At 42.9% G+C, this 17,195-nt stretch overlaps 1 protein-coding gene across 2 annotated transcripts in view; it reads left to right on the top strand.

Annotated features, from left to right (window-relative positions):
- Positions 1 to 16,600, top strand: part of FMR1 (fragile X messenger ribonucleoprotein 1) — a 48,877-nt gene extending 32,277 nt beyond the window's left edge. For both annotated transcript variants that reach the window (XM_073641230.1, XM_073641229.1), the window contains 9 exons: positions 3,172 to 3,288; positions 4,630 to 4,800; positions 4,912 to 4,990; positions 6,767 to 6,876; positions 9,833 to 9,919; positions 12,206 to 12,401; positions 12,550 to 12,726; positions 13,286 to 13,368; positions 16,145 to 16,600. In XM_073641230.1, the coding sequence (XP_073497331.1) occupies positions 3,172 to 3,288; positions 4,630 to 4,800; positions 4,912 to 4,990; positions 6,767 to 6,876; positions 9,833 to 9,919; positions 12,206 to 12,401; positions 12,550 to 12,726; positions 13,286 to 13,368; positions 16,145 to 16,306 (1,182 nt within the window). In that variant the 3' untranslated portion in view covers positions 16,307 to 16,600. The remainder of the gene's footprint in view (positions 1 to 3,171; positions 3,289 to 4,629; positions 4,801 to 4,911; positions 4,991 to 6,766; positions 6,877 to 9,832; positions 9,920 to 12,205; positions 12,402 to 12,549; positions 12,727 to 13,285; positions 13,369 to 16,144) is intronic.
- The last annotated feature ends 595 nt before the right edge of the window (positions 16,601 to 17,195 follow it).

Below are 17,195 nucleotides of genomic sequence, written 5' to 3'. Positions count from 1 at the left end.
CAGTTGTTAGACACCCAAAAAAAAACATGCGGGGTTTGCTCGTGCATGGCAGGCAATCCCCGCGAGGCTTTTTGGCTGTATAACAGCTTCATAACATATGGGGTGGGGACTCGAGCATGTCACTCGACCACTCTGTGCATACCCGAGTACCCGATGCAAACTCAAGTAGTGAGCACTTGCACTCAAGACTAATGACAACTTATTCAATATGATGACCTAATGTTATCAAATTCTGTGTCAGACCTCTGGGTTCAAAATGTTCACTGTACCCCTTGATAAAATCCTTGAGGGGTCTAGTTTCCAAAAATGGGTCACTTGTGGGGGGTTTCCACTGTTTAGGCGCATCAGGGACTCTCCAAATGCGACCGATTCCAACCAGTTTTTTCGTTCAAAAAGTCACACAGTGCTCCTTGCCTTCTGAACTCTGCCATGCCCCCAAACAGTGTATTTTCCCCACATGTGGGGTATCGGCGTACTCAGGAGAAATTGCACAACAGGTTTTGGGGTCCATTTTCTCCTCTTACCCTTGTGAAAATAAAAAAAATTGTGGCTAAAAGACCATTTATGTGGAAAAAGTTTGTTTTTGTATTTTCACGGCTCTACGTTATAAACTTCTGTGAAGCACCTGGGGTTCAGGGTGCTCACCACACATCTAGAGAAGTTCCTTAAGGGGTCTAGTTTCCAAAATGGAGTCAGTTGTGGGCGGTTTCCACTGTTTAGGCACATCAGAGGCTCCACAAACGGGACATGGCGTCCGCTAATTATTCAAGCAAATTTTCCATTCAAAAAGTCAAATGGCGCTCCTTCCCTTACGAACCCTACCGTGTGCCCAAACAGTGGTTTTCCACCACGTATGGGGTATCGCCGTGCTCAGGAGAAATTGAGCAACAAATTTTGGGGTCCATTTTTTCCTCTTACCCACGCGAAAATAAAAAAATTGGGGTCTAAAGTAACATTTTTGTGAAAAAAGTTAAACGTTCATTTTTTTTCTTCCACGTTTCCAAAAATTCCTGTGAAGCACCTGAAGGGTTAATAAACTTCTTGCATGTGGTTTTGAGCACCTTGAGGGGTGTAGTTTTTAGAATGTTGTCACTTTTGGGTATTTTCTGTCATAAAGACCCCTCAAAGTCACGTCAAATGTGATGTGGTCCCTAAAAAAAAAGGTTTTGTAAATTTTGTTGGAAAAATGAGAAATCGCTGGTCAACATTTAACCCTTATAACTTCCTAACAAAAAAATTGGTTCCAAAATTGTTCTGATGTAAAGTAGACATGTGGGAAATGTTATTTATTAAATATTTTGTTTGACATATGTCTCTGATTTAAGGGCATGAAAATTCTGAGTTTGAAAATTGCAAAATTTTCACAATTTTCAACAAATTTCCGGTTTTTTTTCACAAATAAACCATATTTCATAGCAAAGAAATTTTACCACTGTCATGAAGTACAATATGTCACGAAAAAACATTCTCAGAATCAGGGGGATCCGTTGACGCGTTCCAGAGTAATTACCTCATAAAGTGACAGTGGTCAGAATTGTAAAAATTGGCCTGGTCATTAACGTACAAACCACCCTTGGGGGTAAAGGGGTTAAATGTAAAAATGTCTAACTTTCACTTTCTAATCCATGTTCTGTTGTGAATAAAATATGGCTATAAAAGATTTCCGATTCATTATTCTTCTTTCCTTTACATTTTACACCGCTTCCTAACTTTTTTTTTTTTAAATAGTGCGTTGTATCTCTGCCCTTGTTTGACATCTCTGGATTTACAAGAGGTGGCGTAGATAGATTGAAAACAACTAGGTGAACAGCTTGGCCACGCCAAGGGTGCACCGAGTGCCTGTGCTTGGTTTGAACAATCATTTTGTGCTGACACACTCCCTTTAAAGGGAATTTATCACCATCTTTATGCTATCCTCTCTGAAGGTATAATAACAGCCACACTGATTTCAGCAGTGTCACTTACTTGTCCAATATGGTGTAGATGTCCTAAAATCACAGATGAATTGGTGCTGGGAGCTCCGGAGTCCTCCATATTCATGAGCTCCCCACTGTTTGACCTTTTTCTTCTCATGCACAGTAATAGGGGAAAAAGCTGTCAGTCAGTGTCCACCGTGTCCGAGTGCAGCTAACAGGTCATGAACTCCAAGGGCTCCTGAGCTCGCAGCACTTGATGTGTGCTGCTCTTAAAGGGAATCTGTCAGCAGGTTTTTGCTACCTCATCTGAGAGCAGCCTGATGTAGGCAAAGAGAAGCTGAATCCAACGATGTATCACTTAGATTACTGGGTGCAGTCTTTCTCACACAATCAGAGTTTTTAGATTTACTAATACAGCAGAGCTGAGGAAGCTAACCCCGCCCACACCAGGGTCTGTACCTATCCCTTTATAATATATGTTATCTGTATCTCCCATGCAGACCTAGGCATCTCCATATTAACAGTCCACGAGCCTGTGTGCTCCAATCGTGCGGATTATTTCCTTCCATTTGTCCTTATTGTCTTGCTAACTTACACTAGCAAGAAGTAGGACTGCAAGGTCAAACTACACCAGCTTTCCTAGACCTCATAACCAGATGATAGTCCTGTATTTGGTGCTAAATATTCTGTTCCCACATAGACATGCAATATGTAGGTCTAAAAAAGCCCTTAGGAACTTAAGGTTTTCACCTCTTGCCACGCCTTAATGTATACGGTATATTTGTAGAAGATTCTGAGAACTTTACTCTCTATGATGTCTGTACGTATGTGGCAAGTTCATCTCGTCAGCCCAGCAGCTTTGATTGACAGCTGCTCTGATAAAGCTCGGAGCTCGTCTTTCTGACCGTTTAACCTCTTAAATGTCGTGATCAGTACAAATTGTGGCAGGTTATGTGAAGGGAGAGAGTTTTTTTTTTTTTTTAGAACTTGCGTAATCTTTTGCATTGTAATTCCTAAGGCTGATTCCTATACTGACAGCCCCGGGCAGACATGTGAGTCTGGTTTCACATACCTGTAATGTAATATATACAAAAGTTACAATATGTGATTAGAGTTTAAAAAAAAAAATCTGTTTGCGTATATGTACATGCGCATATATGTATATGTATGTATGTATGTATATGTGTGTGTGTATTTATATAATGTACACACCTTTTGACTTTCACATTTTTACATTCACTTTATCTCTTTCTAGTCTGTCAATGAGGTTACTATTAAAAGGGCGAACATGTTGAGCGACATGCATTTCCGAAGCCTCCGGACAAAGTTGTCTTTAATGCTGAGGAATGAAGAAGCCAGCAAGCAACTTGAAGTATGTGTAGGCTTTCATGTAATTTTTACAATGCAGCCATTATTATAAGTCAGACTGCAGCTGTAAGGTGTTTTTAGTGCAGGATTCAGTCACCTTCTTTGCTCTACATTCACAACTGCGTTGCAGAGTCTGTTTTTTTTCTGTTCTGTCATAGGAGCTTAAAAAAATAATTAAAGAGACTGTCCACTACCTTTACATTGATGATCTATCCTTAAGATAGAGCATTAATGTCTGATTGGTATTGGTCCTGCACCCCCACCAATCAGCAGTTATCATTGTCGGTGGCCAGAAGTACTGGCAGAGCTGGCCATCTTCTGGTAGTGGTCGCCGCAGGGTACTGCACCTCCTCCTCCTATTGATTTGAATAGGAGGCGGATGTGCAGCACCAAGCCTCAGCCACTACCAGAAGACGGAGCAGCTCCACAAGTAAGTACTTCCAGCTGACACCGATAACAGCTCATCAGCGGGGGTGCCGGGTGTCAGACCCTGACCGATCAGACATTGATGAACTATCCTAAAGATGTAATCAATGTAAAGGTAGTGGACAATGCTTCAATGCTGCGATCTGCTGCACATCTGACACTGTTGGTGCCCAATTGATCCCCCCATTACTGAAATTGGGGTATTTTGGGTTCTACAAAGGTGCCTGTAAATTTGTTTGAAAATTTACAGAATTGCAAATGCGACATAAACTTTGACAAAGGATTTTTAATAAAGCCTCCAACACAGATGTGAACACAGCCTAAGGCTGGCTAAACATGGGCCTTGTTTGTATCTCATTTCCCTGTCTTGGTGCCTATGAGGCAGGTAACTCGGGTCAGGAGACCCGGCAGTCTGTCCGGATGTGTGAAACGGTCCTTATGTGTACCTTTTAAAGGGGTTATGTTGTTTTTTTTGTTTTGCTTTTGTTTTGTTTTTTTTTATACTTAAATGCATGCATTTAGGACTAAAAATGCTGCAGTTTAGCTTGTATGAGCTCTTTGCTTCCCCGCCCATTCATCTTTGATGTGGTCATCATTCTGCTGGGATGAACTCCGGAAACAATTGATGAATTTCTCATCAGACCATCATAACAGGCTGACTGACTGATTCTCAGTTAACTTGTTCTGCAGCCAGCAATAGACAATGCAACCCAAAGGCTAGAGTCAGCAAACGGCGCACATTTTTTAATGGAACCCAATTACTAAAATTATTTTTAGCCCCAATTACATGCATTTAAGTAAAAAAAAAAATAAGAAGTGAATCCCCAAAGTTTGACAACCCATGTAATGTAATGACCACGTGTAAAATCTGCTTCCCAGCATGTTGTTGAGGAATACAGAAGTATTTGTGTTTTTGCAGAGCTCACGGCAGCTAGCATCCAGATTCCATGAGCAGTTCATAGTACGGGAGGATCTGATGGGTTTAGCCATCGGCACTCATGGCGCAAATATACAACAAGCTCGGAAAGTTCCAGGGGTGACGGCTATTGATTTGGATGAAGACACTTGTACATTTCATATTTATGGTGAGGTAAGAGTTACACTGCTGGAAATAGCTAGAATCTGAAAAAATGAGCATAACCCCTAATAAATGACTTCACCTTCTGTAACTCTGCCTTTCACATGGTTCACTTTTCCTTAGGACCAAGACGCTGTAAAGAAAGCAAGGACATACCTAGAATTTGCTGAAGACGTAATCCAAGTTCCTCGAAATTTAGTAGGTATGTAAGTTTTTGGCTTGCAGCATTTATTTATATAATTTTATTTTACTCACTTATATAGTGCCATCATATTCCACAGAGCTTTACAGACATTATAGGCACGGTCTCCATTGGGGCTCATAATCTAGATTCCCTATCGGTATGTCTTTGGAGTGTGGGAGGAAACCGGAGAACCTGGAGGAAATCGGGGAGAACATACAAACTCCTTACAGATGTTGTCCTTGGTGGGAGTTGAACCCAGGACCCCAGTGCTGCAGTGCTAACCACTGAGCCACCCCCTGCCCATTAAAGGCCTTTTGTCAGAAGTAAAGTGTATGTAGTCGTGGATGTGCAGAGGGTGGCGGTAGTGATCAGTGCTGAGCTGTGTGACGTCATTGCTGTTCTATAATAATGACGCCCTGCATACAGAACGTCACAAGGCGACCTCTAGTTAGATGTTTGTCCTGCTTCGTGAGACTCACTCAGCCAACATGTTGACCACCGGGTGGCAGTCTGCCGCAGACATAGCCTAGCTGTGTGCATCTAATGCCAGTATATCAGTTTATCAAAAGTCATTGTTAAATGGGTTGTCCATTCACATCATATCCATAGAGGTCATCAATCTGAGATTGGTCAGGGTCACTGGAACTTTACAGAAGTATCAAACGCATCGGAAATAAAAGAAAAAACATAGTTGTCTAGAAACCCCATTCAGAGCCAGAAGTGTGACACAGGAGGACGGGGAGGATTAGCTGTGTCCATCTGGGCATTGTATCCTGTGGATAGGTCATCTGTATGGTGTGACCTGACACCCCCGTTAAGGTTCTGCTCTCATCTGCAATGAGGCTTTTTGTTGGGGTTCACATGTTGACGGAGATATAAAAGGAGTAAGTTGTTTGACCAGCTATCAAAGATGCCACATTCTGAGTAGATGCCCTGCTCCAGGGTCCTCGCGGGTCCACTTTTTGCTTTTCGTCTACAATGAGAAGTGTTTTTTTTTTTTTCATTTTTTTTGGCAGCGTCATCAGTGCCAACGCAGCCTGTTTCCTAGTTATATCAACTTTGACTTGCTCTTTTGACCAGATTTGATGGGTGGTCCGGCTCTCTTCCGGATAAGGAGATGAGCAGGGCAAGTTACACCACATCTACTAAACATGAAATATATGAAATTTGAGTTGCATTACTGCTCTAGAAAATAGGAAAAAAATGAATATACCTAGTTATAGAGCCATAATTCATGTGTGCCCAGCAGCTATGACATGGCGATCTACTTTTGCTGGGAACCTATCCTAATGTGATTCCTCTCTTGGGCTGAAGCCTACATTTATAGGGGTAGGTAGGATCCTGCTGTGATTAAAACTGCCATAGGATGATGGATGGAGTGCTTGTTCAGAGAGCCAATGTATACAACTATCAAAAGACTGACCGTCCCTTCCAAACAGAATACTGGTGTGTACAGGTGCTTACTGAGAGTAGCCATCTCTATACATAACTAACAAATAAAGTAGCACTCTGCAACGCTATAGCATGCAAACATGAAATATGTGAAATTGGAATTGCATTACTGCTCTAGAAAATAGGAAAAAAACAAAGATACTTAGCACACAATAATCTTTCAGATGGGACAACCATTTTAGGAATCATTTTTAATCCTTGGCTGCTAATCTTTGATATTCGATGTCTGTTTTCTTTTTTTATTTATTTATTTTTTCGGAATCCGTTTTATATTTTTAAAACCTTTCACAGATTTGTTTTCTTGTTAATAGATTTTGTACTTTTTTTTTTTTTCCATTTCAGGAAAAGTTATTGGGAAGAACGGAAAACTCATTCAGGAAATTGTGGATAAATCGGGAGTTGTTAGGGTCAGGATTGAAGCCGAAAACGATAAAAATATTTCCCAAGAAGAGGTATGTATTCCCTGTTCTCTTCCTAGCAGAATAATTTAGTATAATTTAGTATCTCGTCATTATGATTTTATTATTTGACATGACAAACGCTTGCAGGTGAGTGCTGTGTCTGCAACGTTCTTATTGTCAAATGTGCGACGTATAAGGTCGATTTTTGAGAATTGTGCCTATTCTTATACAAGATCTTAATATAAATGGACATTGAAAGAAGAAGCAAAACAGCTGATGCCGTTTCCCATAGTAAAAATATAAGCTTTGTGAAAAATAGCATTTCCCTGGATTTCCTCATGTTTTTATCCTCTGATATCTCCCTGATAAATCTCTTTTGGCTGAAGGTGTATTTACATCAGACGACCGGGGCCCTTAAGCGACCGCCAGTCAGCTGCTTGCTTACCGAGCCGCAGTCATTTAATCGCCTGCAGACCATCGTTCTGTGCACATAGGCTGCAGTTGTTTTTGACAGCACATGTCCTGTTTACACAGGACGATGTGCTGTCAAGAACGATTATCTTTTGTGCAAGCCAAAAGATCATTTCACCCAACGAACGATTATTTTGCTTGGTCATCAGGTGAACGGCAAGATAATCGTGAAATGAACGTTCCTTGGAATGCACATTCCTGATAATCTTGCAGTGTGAGTGGACCTTTATAATATTATTATGCTTTACCCATATAGCGCCATCTTATTCCGTAGCGCTTTACATGCATCATCATCACTGTCCCCAGTGGGGCTCACAATCTAAATTCCCTATCAGTATGTCTTTGGAGTGTGGGAGGAAACCGGAGAACCTGGAGGAAACCCACACAAACACGGGGAGAACATACAAACTCCTTGCAGATGTTGTCCTTGGTGGGATTTGAACCCAGGACCCCAGCGCTGCAAGCAACAGTGCTAACCACTGAGCCACCATGCCGCCCTTACATAAGGCAGTTACCTGTCAACAATATGTAAGATAACACTACTTGCCAAGTGGAGTGATAACCTGCCTTTTCATCCATTGTCTTCTATTTCCAGGTTATATTTAAAGAGGTTGTCCACTACTATAGATAATGCCCCAATGTATTTAAATGGTGTAAATAAGTTGTTTTGTAAGTACCTTGTGTTGTCCTTCTTGCCTGTGAGTGGCGCTATCGGCCGCTCACAGGCATCCTATGACCCCTGGCTGCAGCAAGCTCTGACATCCGCTAATGTCACGTCAAGTCAGGGGTGACTCAGTGGCGCGCTCCCCCTCATTGATTGGGCTGTGGCCGGGGTTTCACCGCACGTCACACCCATAATCCACCCTGCACTTTCCCAATGAATGAGGAGAGGGAAAGAGCGTGGTGGATGCTGGGCTGTGATGCACGGGGTAACCTGCCCACAGCCCATCAATCAGGGGGCGCGCATCACTGAGTCACCCCTGACTTGAATTGACATCAGCGTCTGAGCCGGCTGCAGCCAGGGGTCACGTGGTGCCTGTGAGTGGCCAAGGATAGCGCCACTCACAGGCAAGAAGCACAACACAAGGTATTTACAAAACAACTTATTTACACCATCTAAATACATTGGGGCATTATCTATAGTAGTGGACAATCTCTTTAATTAGAAAACCTTTTAATGGCCCCGTCCTATCTCTTTTCCCTTGGAATATAGCACCATGCTTGTCTTGTATGATTCATTGGCTCTCTGAGGCATTTTAGATTTACTTGATATTTTGGGTATATGTGATACAACCATTTGAACCAATTCCTCCAAAACCATGGACACAACTTCTGTATGTAATAAAAGCCCTTACATAATCCTGTGATCACTGCTTCATTAAAGTAGATCTGTCTCTAGATTTCATAAAAAAACTGCATGCATTATTAAATAAATCTAGTGATGAAGCTGGTGTATTTGTTTTGAAAATCCATGTCAGAATTATTTTGTAATCCTCAGCGCCCCTCCTCACTGCTGTGCTGAATCTCCACCAACCTAGTCTTAATTGACAGCTCCTCAGTGCCCCTCCTCACTGCTGTGCTAGATCTCCACCCACGTAGTCTTGATTGACAGCTCCTCAGCGCCCCTCCTCACTGCTGTGCTAGATCTCCACCCACGTAGTCTTGATTGACAGCTCCTTAGCGCCCCTCCTCACTGCTGTGCTAGATCTCCACCCACCTAATCTTGATTGACAGCTCCTCAGCGCCCCCTCCTCACTGCTGTGCTGAATCTCCACCCACGTAGTCTTGATTGACAGCTCCTCAGCGCCCCTCCTCACTGCTGTGCTAGATCTCCACCCACCTAATCTTGATTGACAGCTCCTCAGCGCCCCCCTCCTCACTGCTGTGCTGAATCTCCACCCACGTAGTCTTGATTGACAGCTCCTTAGCGCCCCACATGTGTGGACAGAGACTGAACACACTTAGACTGATGAGATATTTCGTTCTATAGCTGGACTCATAAAATGTTCTTTTTAATACCGGGATTGTACAGCCATTTTGACATGGATTTTCAAAGTAAATACACCAGTCTCTCCAGGTCTGAGATCTACTTAGAGATGTATGCAATTTGTACTGTGAGATCTTGTGACAGATCAGCACAAATTTACTCAGTGTCTTGATGATAGATTCAGAGAGAATCATTCATTAGTACAAGCTTTATCTTACATATACTGTTATATATGTGTGTAGTCCAGAGAAAATGACAGCGCTCCAAAATCCAGGTAAAGCAAAAATACAATTCTACAATAAAGGATCTTTTGTTACTGACCCTGGACTTTGGAGCTCTGTTGTCCTTGTGGACTATTATTGGGGTCTCGTTATTGCTGTACCAGGACTTGCACCTATCTACTATTGCGGTGCAGCTTTTTTTTTTTTCTTGCATCTGTAGTTTAGTTTATTTATTTTTGTTTTAACCTGTAAAATGCCATAACAGAGTATAACACAAGCCATAAGGTAACAGCGTGCGAATCCTGACATTGTGATGATTGACTTGTAGGGAATGGTTCCCTTTGTATTTGTGGGCACAAAGGACAGTATCACCAACGCCACCGTTCTGCTGGACTACCACCTTAACTACTTAAAGGTAACTTTATACGACGTAATGCACATTCACTCATAGAGACAAATGCTAATGTCTGCTCGTCTTCTCATTGGGGTTATTTTCTGGTCTCTGATTTCAGCTTTTCACTCAGTTTTTACTAATCACAATTCTCACTCCACATCTGGCTTGGGGCACATACAATCTGTGCTGAGAATATCGTCTGAGGGGGGTTTACATGATCACTTGGCTATAGACTGCCTATATGTGAGCGTGTCCGGGCAGGTAGACAACAATAAAGACTGCTCTTTACACTTGGTAGAAGAAGCAACTATTTCTGGGGGTAGGATATCTGCACCAAGGAGGCCAATATAAAGGTGTTAAGCAGTTACAGACACAGTATGTTCAGTATGTACTGATGTGTGCGGCTGGATCATAATAAATAGAGGTGGTATGAATGGACTTTGTAAGACCCGGTGATAATCTGTGGCGGATGGACAGGAGCCACCTCTTACCTGATGACCTCCTCATCTTCTGTTTTGATTAGTCAACTTGGCTCGACATTATGGTTGCACTGATATACTTAATCCAAAACTTCATATCAGATAACAATGTATTATCCTGATAATGGGGGTATATGGGACTTTTGTTTTTTATTTTTCCTATATTCTGCCCTTCAGCGATTTCTCGTGGCTCAAGCGATGACTCCTACTTCCTTTGACCTCACGTCAACAGAGCAGGTCTTTCTCTCCCAGGTTGCTCTGTCGAATCGAGTATGCCGGCGTCACGCTGATTGATAGCCAGATCACGTCACGCTGATTGACAGCCAGCTGTCCTCAGTTAGATAATGGGGGCGGTTGTCAGTCAGCAGTGACGCCTCATCGACAGAGCAGGAGAGAAGGAACTACTCTGTCAACGTGACATCATAGAAAGCAGGAGTATCTCCAGCAGGAGCAGTCCTTGACCGCTGTGAGGTGGAAGGGATCGTCGCAGGCAGAACAGGCAACTAGTTATCAGCTACCTGCCAGTAAGTTCTTAGCCCAAAAGTCTCATATAACCCCCTTTTTAAGTTGAGCGTTAAGTTAGCAATCATAAAATGCTAATTTCAATATCTCTCAGGGAAACTTTTAAAGAGGATCATACAGTCATTCTGATAAGCATTTCAAGGTTAGTACACCAGTCTCATAAGGATGAATGGCTCTATTCAATATTATCAAGGGAGTTGGCTCACCGCAATCTGAAGCACCTTGTCTGCAGAATACATCGCACGGAGCCGCCCTAGTCCAGGCAGATATAATCATGTAGAAAAAAAAGTGGTTCTCCAGCGATGATGGAAAAACAGGCAAGTATAAAACTTCACATTTATTTAAGCATATTAAAAGTCCAACATATCTGCATATTTAAATAGCCGGATAGGAAGTATTTCTGTGCTCTCCGGATTACAACACAAATACTGCTAATAGAATTGCAGGTTTATTGTCAACGCGTTTCAGAGTCCACTGACTCCTACCTCAGGACAACCCTACATCATACAGAGTCCACGGACTCCTTCCTCAGGACAACCCTACATCATACAGAGTCCACTGACTCCTACCTCAGGACAACCCTACATCATACAGAGTCCACTGACTCCTTCCTCAGGACAACCCTACATCATACAGAGTCCACTGACTCCTACCTCAGGACAACCCTACATCATACAGAGTCCACTGACTCCTTCCTCGGGACAAGCATACATCATACAGAGTCCACTGACTCCTTCCTCGGGACAAGCATACATCATACAGAGTCCACTGACTCCTTCCTCGGGACAAGCATACATCATACAGAGTCCACTGACTCCTTCCTCGGGACAAGCATACATCATACAGAGTCCACTGACTCCTTCCTCGGGACAAGCATACATCATACAGAGTCCACTGATTCCTTCCTCGGGACAAGCATACATCATACAGAGTCCACTGACTCCTTCCTCTGGACAACCTGACTCTGAAACGCGTTGGTTCTTCAGTAGAGCTGCACTGTGTCATGCCGATATGTTGGACTTTTAATATGCTTAAATAAATGTGAAGTTTTATACTTGCCTGTTTTTCTATCATCGCTGGAGAACCACGTTTTTTCTATTCAGTATTACATGCTGGTCTTATTTGTGAAATCTGGTGCCAGATCCTCTTTAAATTGCTATTCTCATTTCATGCATTTATGGCCGATGTGAATCCAACCAATGAGATCTGCCTGGTGTAGTCAAGTAGAATACCCCTGTAAGACATACCTGTGTGACCTTATCCTACATATCACTGTCCTGTTTGTCCTTATTTCTAATCTTAATAGGAAGTGGACCAACTCCGCCTGGAGCGGCTGCAGATTGATGAACAGCTCCGGCAAATTGGCGCCAGCTCGAGGCCCCCACAAAATCGCCCCGACAAAGAAAAGGGTTATTTGAGCGAAGACTGCAGTGGCATCGGGCGAGGAAGTCGACCTTATAACAGCAGGGGGCGCAATAGGAGGGGAACCGGCTATGCATCAGGTAGGCCAGCAACCTCTACATGCTGCATTCTGTCACTCAGCACTTTTGGGTTTTCCAATACTTCTGCTTTCTTTTGATATAATGTAATGAAGTCTGGACATTATTAATCCCACTTTTAAGATGAAGTAAAGATACGACTTCATTGCAGGTACAAATTCTGAGGCATCGAATGCGTCAGAGAATGAGTCTGACCACCGAGATGAGCTCAGCGACTGGTCCTTGGCACCTGCAGAAGAAGAGCGCGATAATTATATACGGAGGGGTGATGGAAGAAGGCGTGGCGGAGCACGAGGTCAAGGACTGAGGGGACGTGGGGGGTTTAAAGGTAGCTTTTTTTTTTATTATTATTATTACTTTTTAACTGTGAGAGAACCTTTTAACTATGTGTGGCTGCCCTTTTGTTAAGCCCTGTATAACCACACCCATATTGGCAGCTTTCTGTGTACACTGTGCATAGGCAAAAAGCTGCCAATCAGAGGTGGGGGCATGGCTGGACTACCTGGCAGCAGGTTTTATAGTCCTCTAGTGATTAATCTCCTGTTGATAAAACAGAGATTTTATCAAAACTATAGCAAGCAGCCCAGTAAGTGACTGGAATCCCAGTCTCTGTCCCTGTATCATGCTGCTCTCGCATAGGGTAGCAAAAGCTTGGTGGCAGAGTCTCTTTTAATAGGAAGTCACCCACTGACAGAAGCTAGGTCCTCTTTAAGTTTTTTTGTTTTGTTTTTTTATCGTATTCAAATGCAAAAAAATAAAATTCAAATTTGGCCGCAGAAGACAGTACTTTGGCATTTCTCTATTTTTAAAATCCCCCATTTGACATTTGTTATACTGTTATAGTATGTAGATTTTATAACACTAATATTTTCTTCTGCTTCTTTTAGCAAATGATGACCAGTCTCGGACAGACAACAGACAGCGTAATTCCCGGGAGCCTAAAACGAGGACAGCAGATGGCTCTCTCCAGGTTGGTCAAGGAGTAAAGGGGTCCCATCTGATTTTGTGGTGTAATCTACATTTGAATAAGAACTTGTATACATTTCTAATAGACATGGATGTAAAATTCTGCTTGCGTATCTTTTCCTAGTGTTATAGTATCTCTGGAAAAAAAATGTGTGACCCAGATTAGACCGAGTAATGCAATCATTACTGTATAGGACTAAATATGGCATCAGTCATATGTCCCACTATGTAAACTATATGACCCCTTGGCATTTAGGTAATACTCTCTAGGTGCGTGTTTACTTGAGGTATGCAGACGATGGTGGATATCTGCTGCGGTCTCAAGGTATGCACCAGGACGTGTAGGAAAAGTGTGCACACCCTGGCAATCCTCCACATTTATTTTGCTGGTATGCTGGGGTTCCAAAGGCCAATAAAATAACGTCCAGTCTAGCTCCCTAAGCCGACCCTCCTGCTATACCTCCTGCCTAAGTCACCTATGCCATGCCTGTTCACCTCCTGTCATCTCCACAGTGGCAGCGGCCTCCTCAGTTCTCCTTCTGTCATCTCCACAGTGACAGCGGCCTCCTCAGTTCTCCTTCTGTCATCTCCACTGTGACGGCGGCCGCCTCTGCTCACCTCCCGTCATCTCCGCCGTGACGGAGGCCTTCTCTGCTCACCTCCCGTCCTCTCCACCGTGACGGCGGCCTCCTCTGCTCACCTCCCGTCATCTGCACCGTGACGACCGCCTCCTCTGCTCACCTCTTGTCATCTCCACCGTGACGGCAGCCTCCTCTGCTCACCTCCCGTCATCTCCACCGTGACGGCGGCCTCCTCTGCTCACCTCCCGTCATCTCCACCGTGACGGCGGCCTCCTCTGCTCGCCTCCCGTCATCTCCACCGTGACGGCAGCCTCCTCTGCTCACCTCCCGTCATCTCCACCGTGACGGCTGCCGCCTCTGCTCACCTCCCGTCATCTCCACCGTGACGGCTGCAGCCTCTGCTCACCTCCCGTCATCTCCACCGTGACGGCGGCCTCCTCTGCTCACCTCCCGTCATCTCCACCGTGACGGCGGCCTCCTCTGCTGACTACAGAATGCCATCATTAATAGGTTTGTGGGAGGCATGTTGGAGTGAAGGAGTGATTCGGTCACACGTGTATAACGCCGCAATGATGTAGATGCCAGGAGGCAGCAGGCGGTTCTCAGCTCTCCCATCTAGTTGCTCCAGATCAACAACGTGATAGATGGCTCTAAGAATCAGTTTGCACCAACTCTAATATGCTGAGTTCTTTGGGACTAATATACTGTATTTTAAGAATATTCTGGTCTTAGTTTATCAATAAAGACATATTGGAACACAAAAATGGGATTTCTTCCTTCAACAGGACAGTAAAGGCTGGGAATTTGTAGCAGGAGAAAAGAAAAAAAACTACCTTTCAGGAGGATGGCAATCCTTACAGTCGGGAAAATAAATATTTAATTCACTACCGATTTTGCAAGTTTTTCCACCTACAAAGAATGGAGAGGTCTGTATTTTTTATCGTAGGTACACTTCACCTGTGAGACACAGAATCTAAAAAGAAAAACAGAAAATCACATTGTATGATTTTTAAATTATTAATTAGCATTTTATTGCATGAAATAAGTATTTGATGCAATAGAAAAACAGAACTTAATATTTGGTACAGAAACTTGTGTTGCTATAAGAGGTCAGACGTTTCCTGTAGTTTTTGACCAAGTTTGCCCACCTTGCTGCAGGGATTTTGGCCCACACCTCCATACAGATCTTCTCCAGATCTTCCAAGTTTCGGGCTGTTACTGGGCAACATTGAGTTTCAGCTTCCTCCAGTCTGGAGACTGGCTAGGTCACTCCAGGAACTTGAAATGCTTCTTAAAGAGCCACTCCTTAGTTGCCCTGGCTGTGTGTTTCAGGTCATTGTCATGCTGGAAGACCTTGTGTACCCTGCAGGAATTTAATCTATGATGGCATAGTGTGTTACTAGCGGTAATGTTTGAGACTGTGGTCTCAGCTCTCTTCAGGTCATTGACCAGGTCCTCCCGTGTAGATCTAGGCTGATTTCTGACCTTTTTTGGACTCATCCTTACCCCACGAGGCAAGATCCTGCATGGGGCCCCAGATCAAGGAAGATTGACAGTCATCTTGTGTTTCTTCTATTTTTTAACAATTGTGCCAACAGTTGTTGCTTTCTCACCAAGCTGCTTGCCTATTGTCCTGTAGCCCATCCCTGCCTTGTGCGGGTCTACAATTTTGTCCCTGGTGTCCTTAGACAGCTCTTTGGTCTTGCCCATGGTGGAGAGGTTGGAGTGTGATTAATTGAGCATGTGGACAGGTGTCTTTTATACAAGTAACGAGTTCAAACAGGTGCAATTAATACAGGTAATGAGTGCAGAGTAGGAGGGCTTCTAAAAGAAAAACTAACAGGTCTGTAAGGGCCAGAATTCTTGCTGGTTGGTAGGTGATCAAATACTTAATGCAATTTAATGATTTAAAAATCATATAATGTGATTTTCTGGATTTTTTTTAGATTAGGTCTCTTACAGTTGCAGTGTACCTACTATAAAAATTACAGATCTCTCCATTGTTTGTAGTTGGGAAAACTTGTAAAATCGGCAGTGTATCAAATACTTATTTTCCCCACTGTAGCATGAACCTGCCCTGACATTGCTTTTCTAAAATGTCGTTATCCTCCAGGAAACCCATTAATTTTGCATTCAGTTTGAGTCGGACGCATAGAAATTCTTTTGACGTTGCACATCACATTTCACTTTCTCTTTCAGATTCGGATTGACTGCAATAACGAGAGGAGTGTACATACTAAAAGCTTGCAGAGCACACCCATTGAGGGCAATCGGCTTCGCACCGGCAAAGATCGTATTCAGAAGAAAGAAAAGTCTGAGTCGGCGGACGGGCAGCAGATGCTGGTTAACGGCGTACCGTAACTTTACATGTCTCCTGTCAACCCTTAACACTCTAAGCAAATTCTAAGATTCATCATAATTCACGTTATAGAAGCCTGTTAGGCCAAAGACAAATAGGCGAGAAGACACGGGGCATGAAACCAAGCGTTCCTGTTAGCCTTATTTTGTTAGTATTGGCTATAAAACAGTTTTCAAAAGGTCAGAGATTGGAAACTTATTTGCATTAAATATCAAACCTTCTGAGGCTTTCAAGTACATATTGCACTTGAGTTAAAAAATAATAAAAAAAAAAATAATAAAAAAGTATTTTTTGTTTATAAGAGAAAATAAATGAAAAAATACTAAGCTGTGTGTTGGTATAATTGTGTTCAGTTGCACTAATTTCAGGCAGCTGATTAGAACAGTAGACAAAAAAAAAAAAATCCACTGCTATTCTGGACTCATGTATTCAGCCGGGCTCATGGTCCCACTCATGCCATCTGTCAGACGTCATTCCTTCACCTCCAGCTCATTGGACAATATCTTAGTGGGACATCATAATTGTGCAACGTAATGGCATTTCTCATTTGGTATAAAACAAAAAAAAAAAGAAGAAAAAAAAGAAAAGTTGTATGATCTGTGCCTTTTTTATATCTCAACTTGTATGGCTAGTATTTGAATTCAGGAATCGGAGGGGGGGGAGGAAAGTGTAAGTGTAAAATATATGTAGCAAATCTTTAAAACCCAATAGGACTCTTAAGGTGAGTGCATGCTTTCCATACATACGTAGACATAAGCCTCGGCTGCAAACAGTAGAAATTTGGTTTTGCACTGATATACTAGCAATTATTAATCATGCCAGGGACCCGGTGACAGAATAGATGGGACCATTTTTTTTAATGACGAGATAATCGGGGATTTGTGTCTGACG

The sequence above is a fragment of the Phyllobates terribilis genome, unplaced genomic scaffold, assembly GCF_046119375.1.
Source record: "Phyllobates terribilis strain yellow unplaced genomic scaffold, ASM4611937v1 Scaffold_7__3_contigs__length_470593459, whole genome shotgun sequence".
Lineage (NCBI taxonomy): Eukaryota > Metazoa > Chordata > Amphibia > Anura > Dendrobatidae > Phyllobates > Phyllobates terribilis.
Note: the sequence above shows the minus strand (reverse complement) of the source record. Positions and strands in the feature narration are given on the sequence as shown.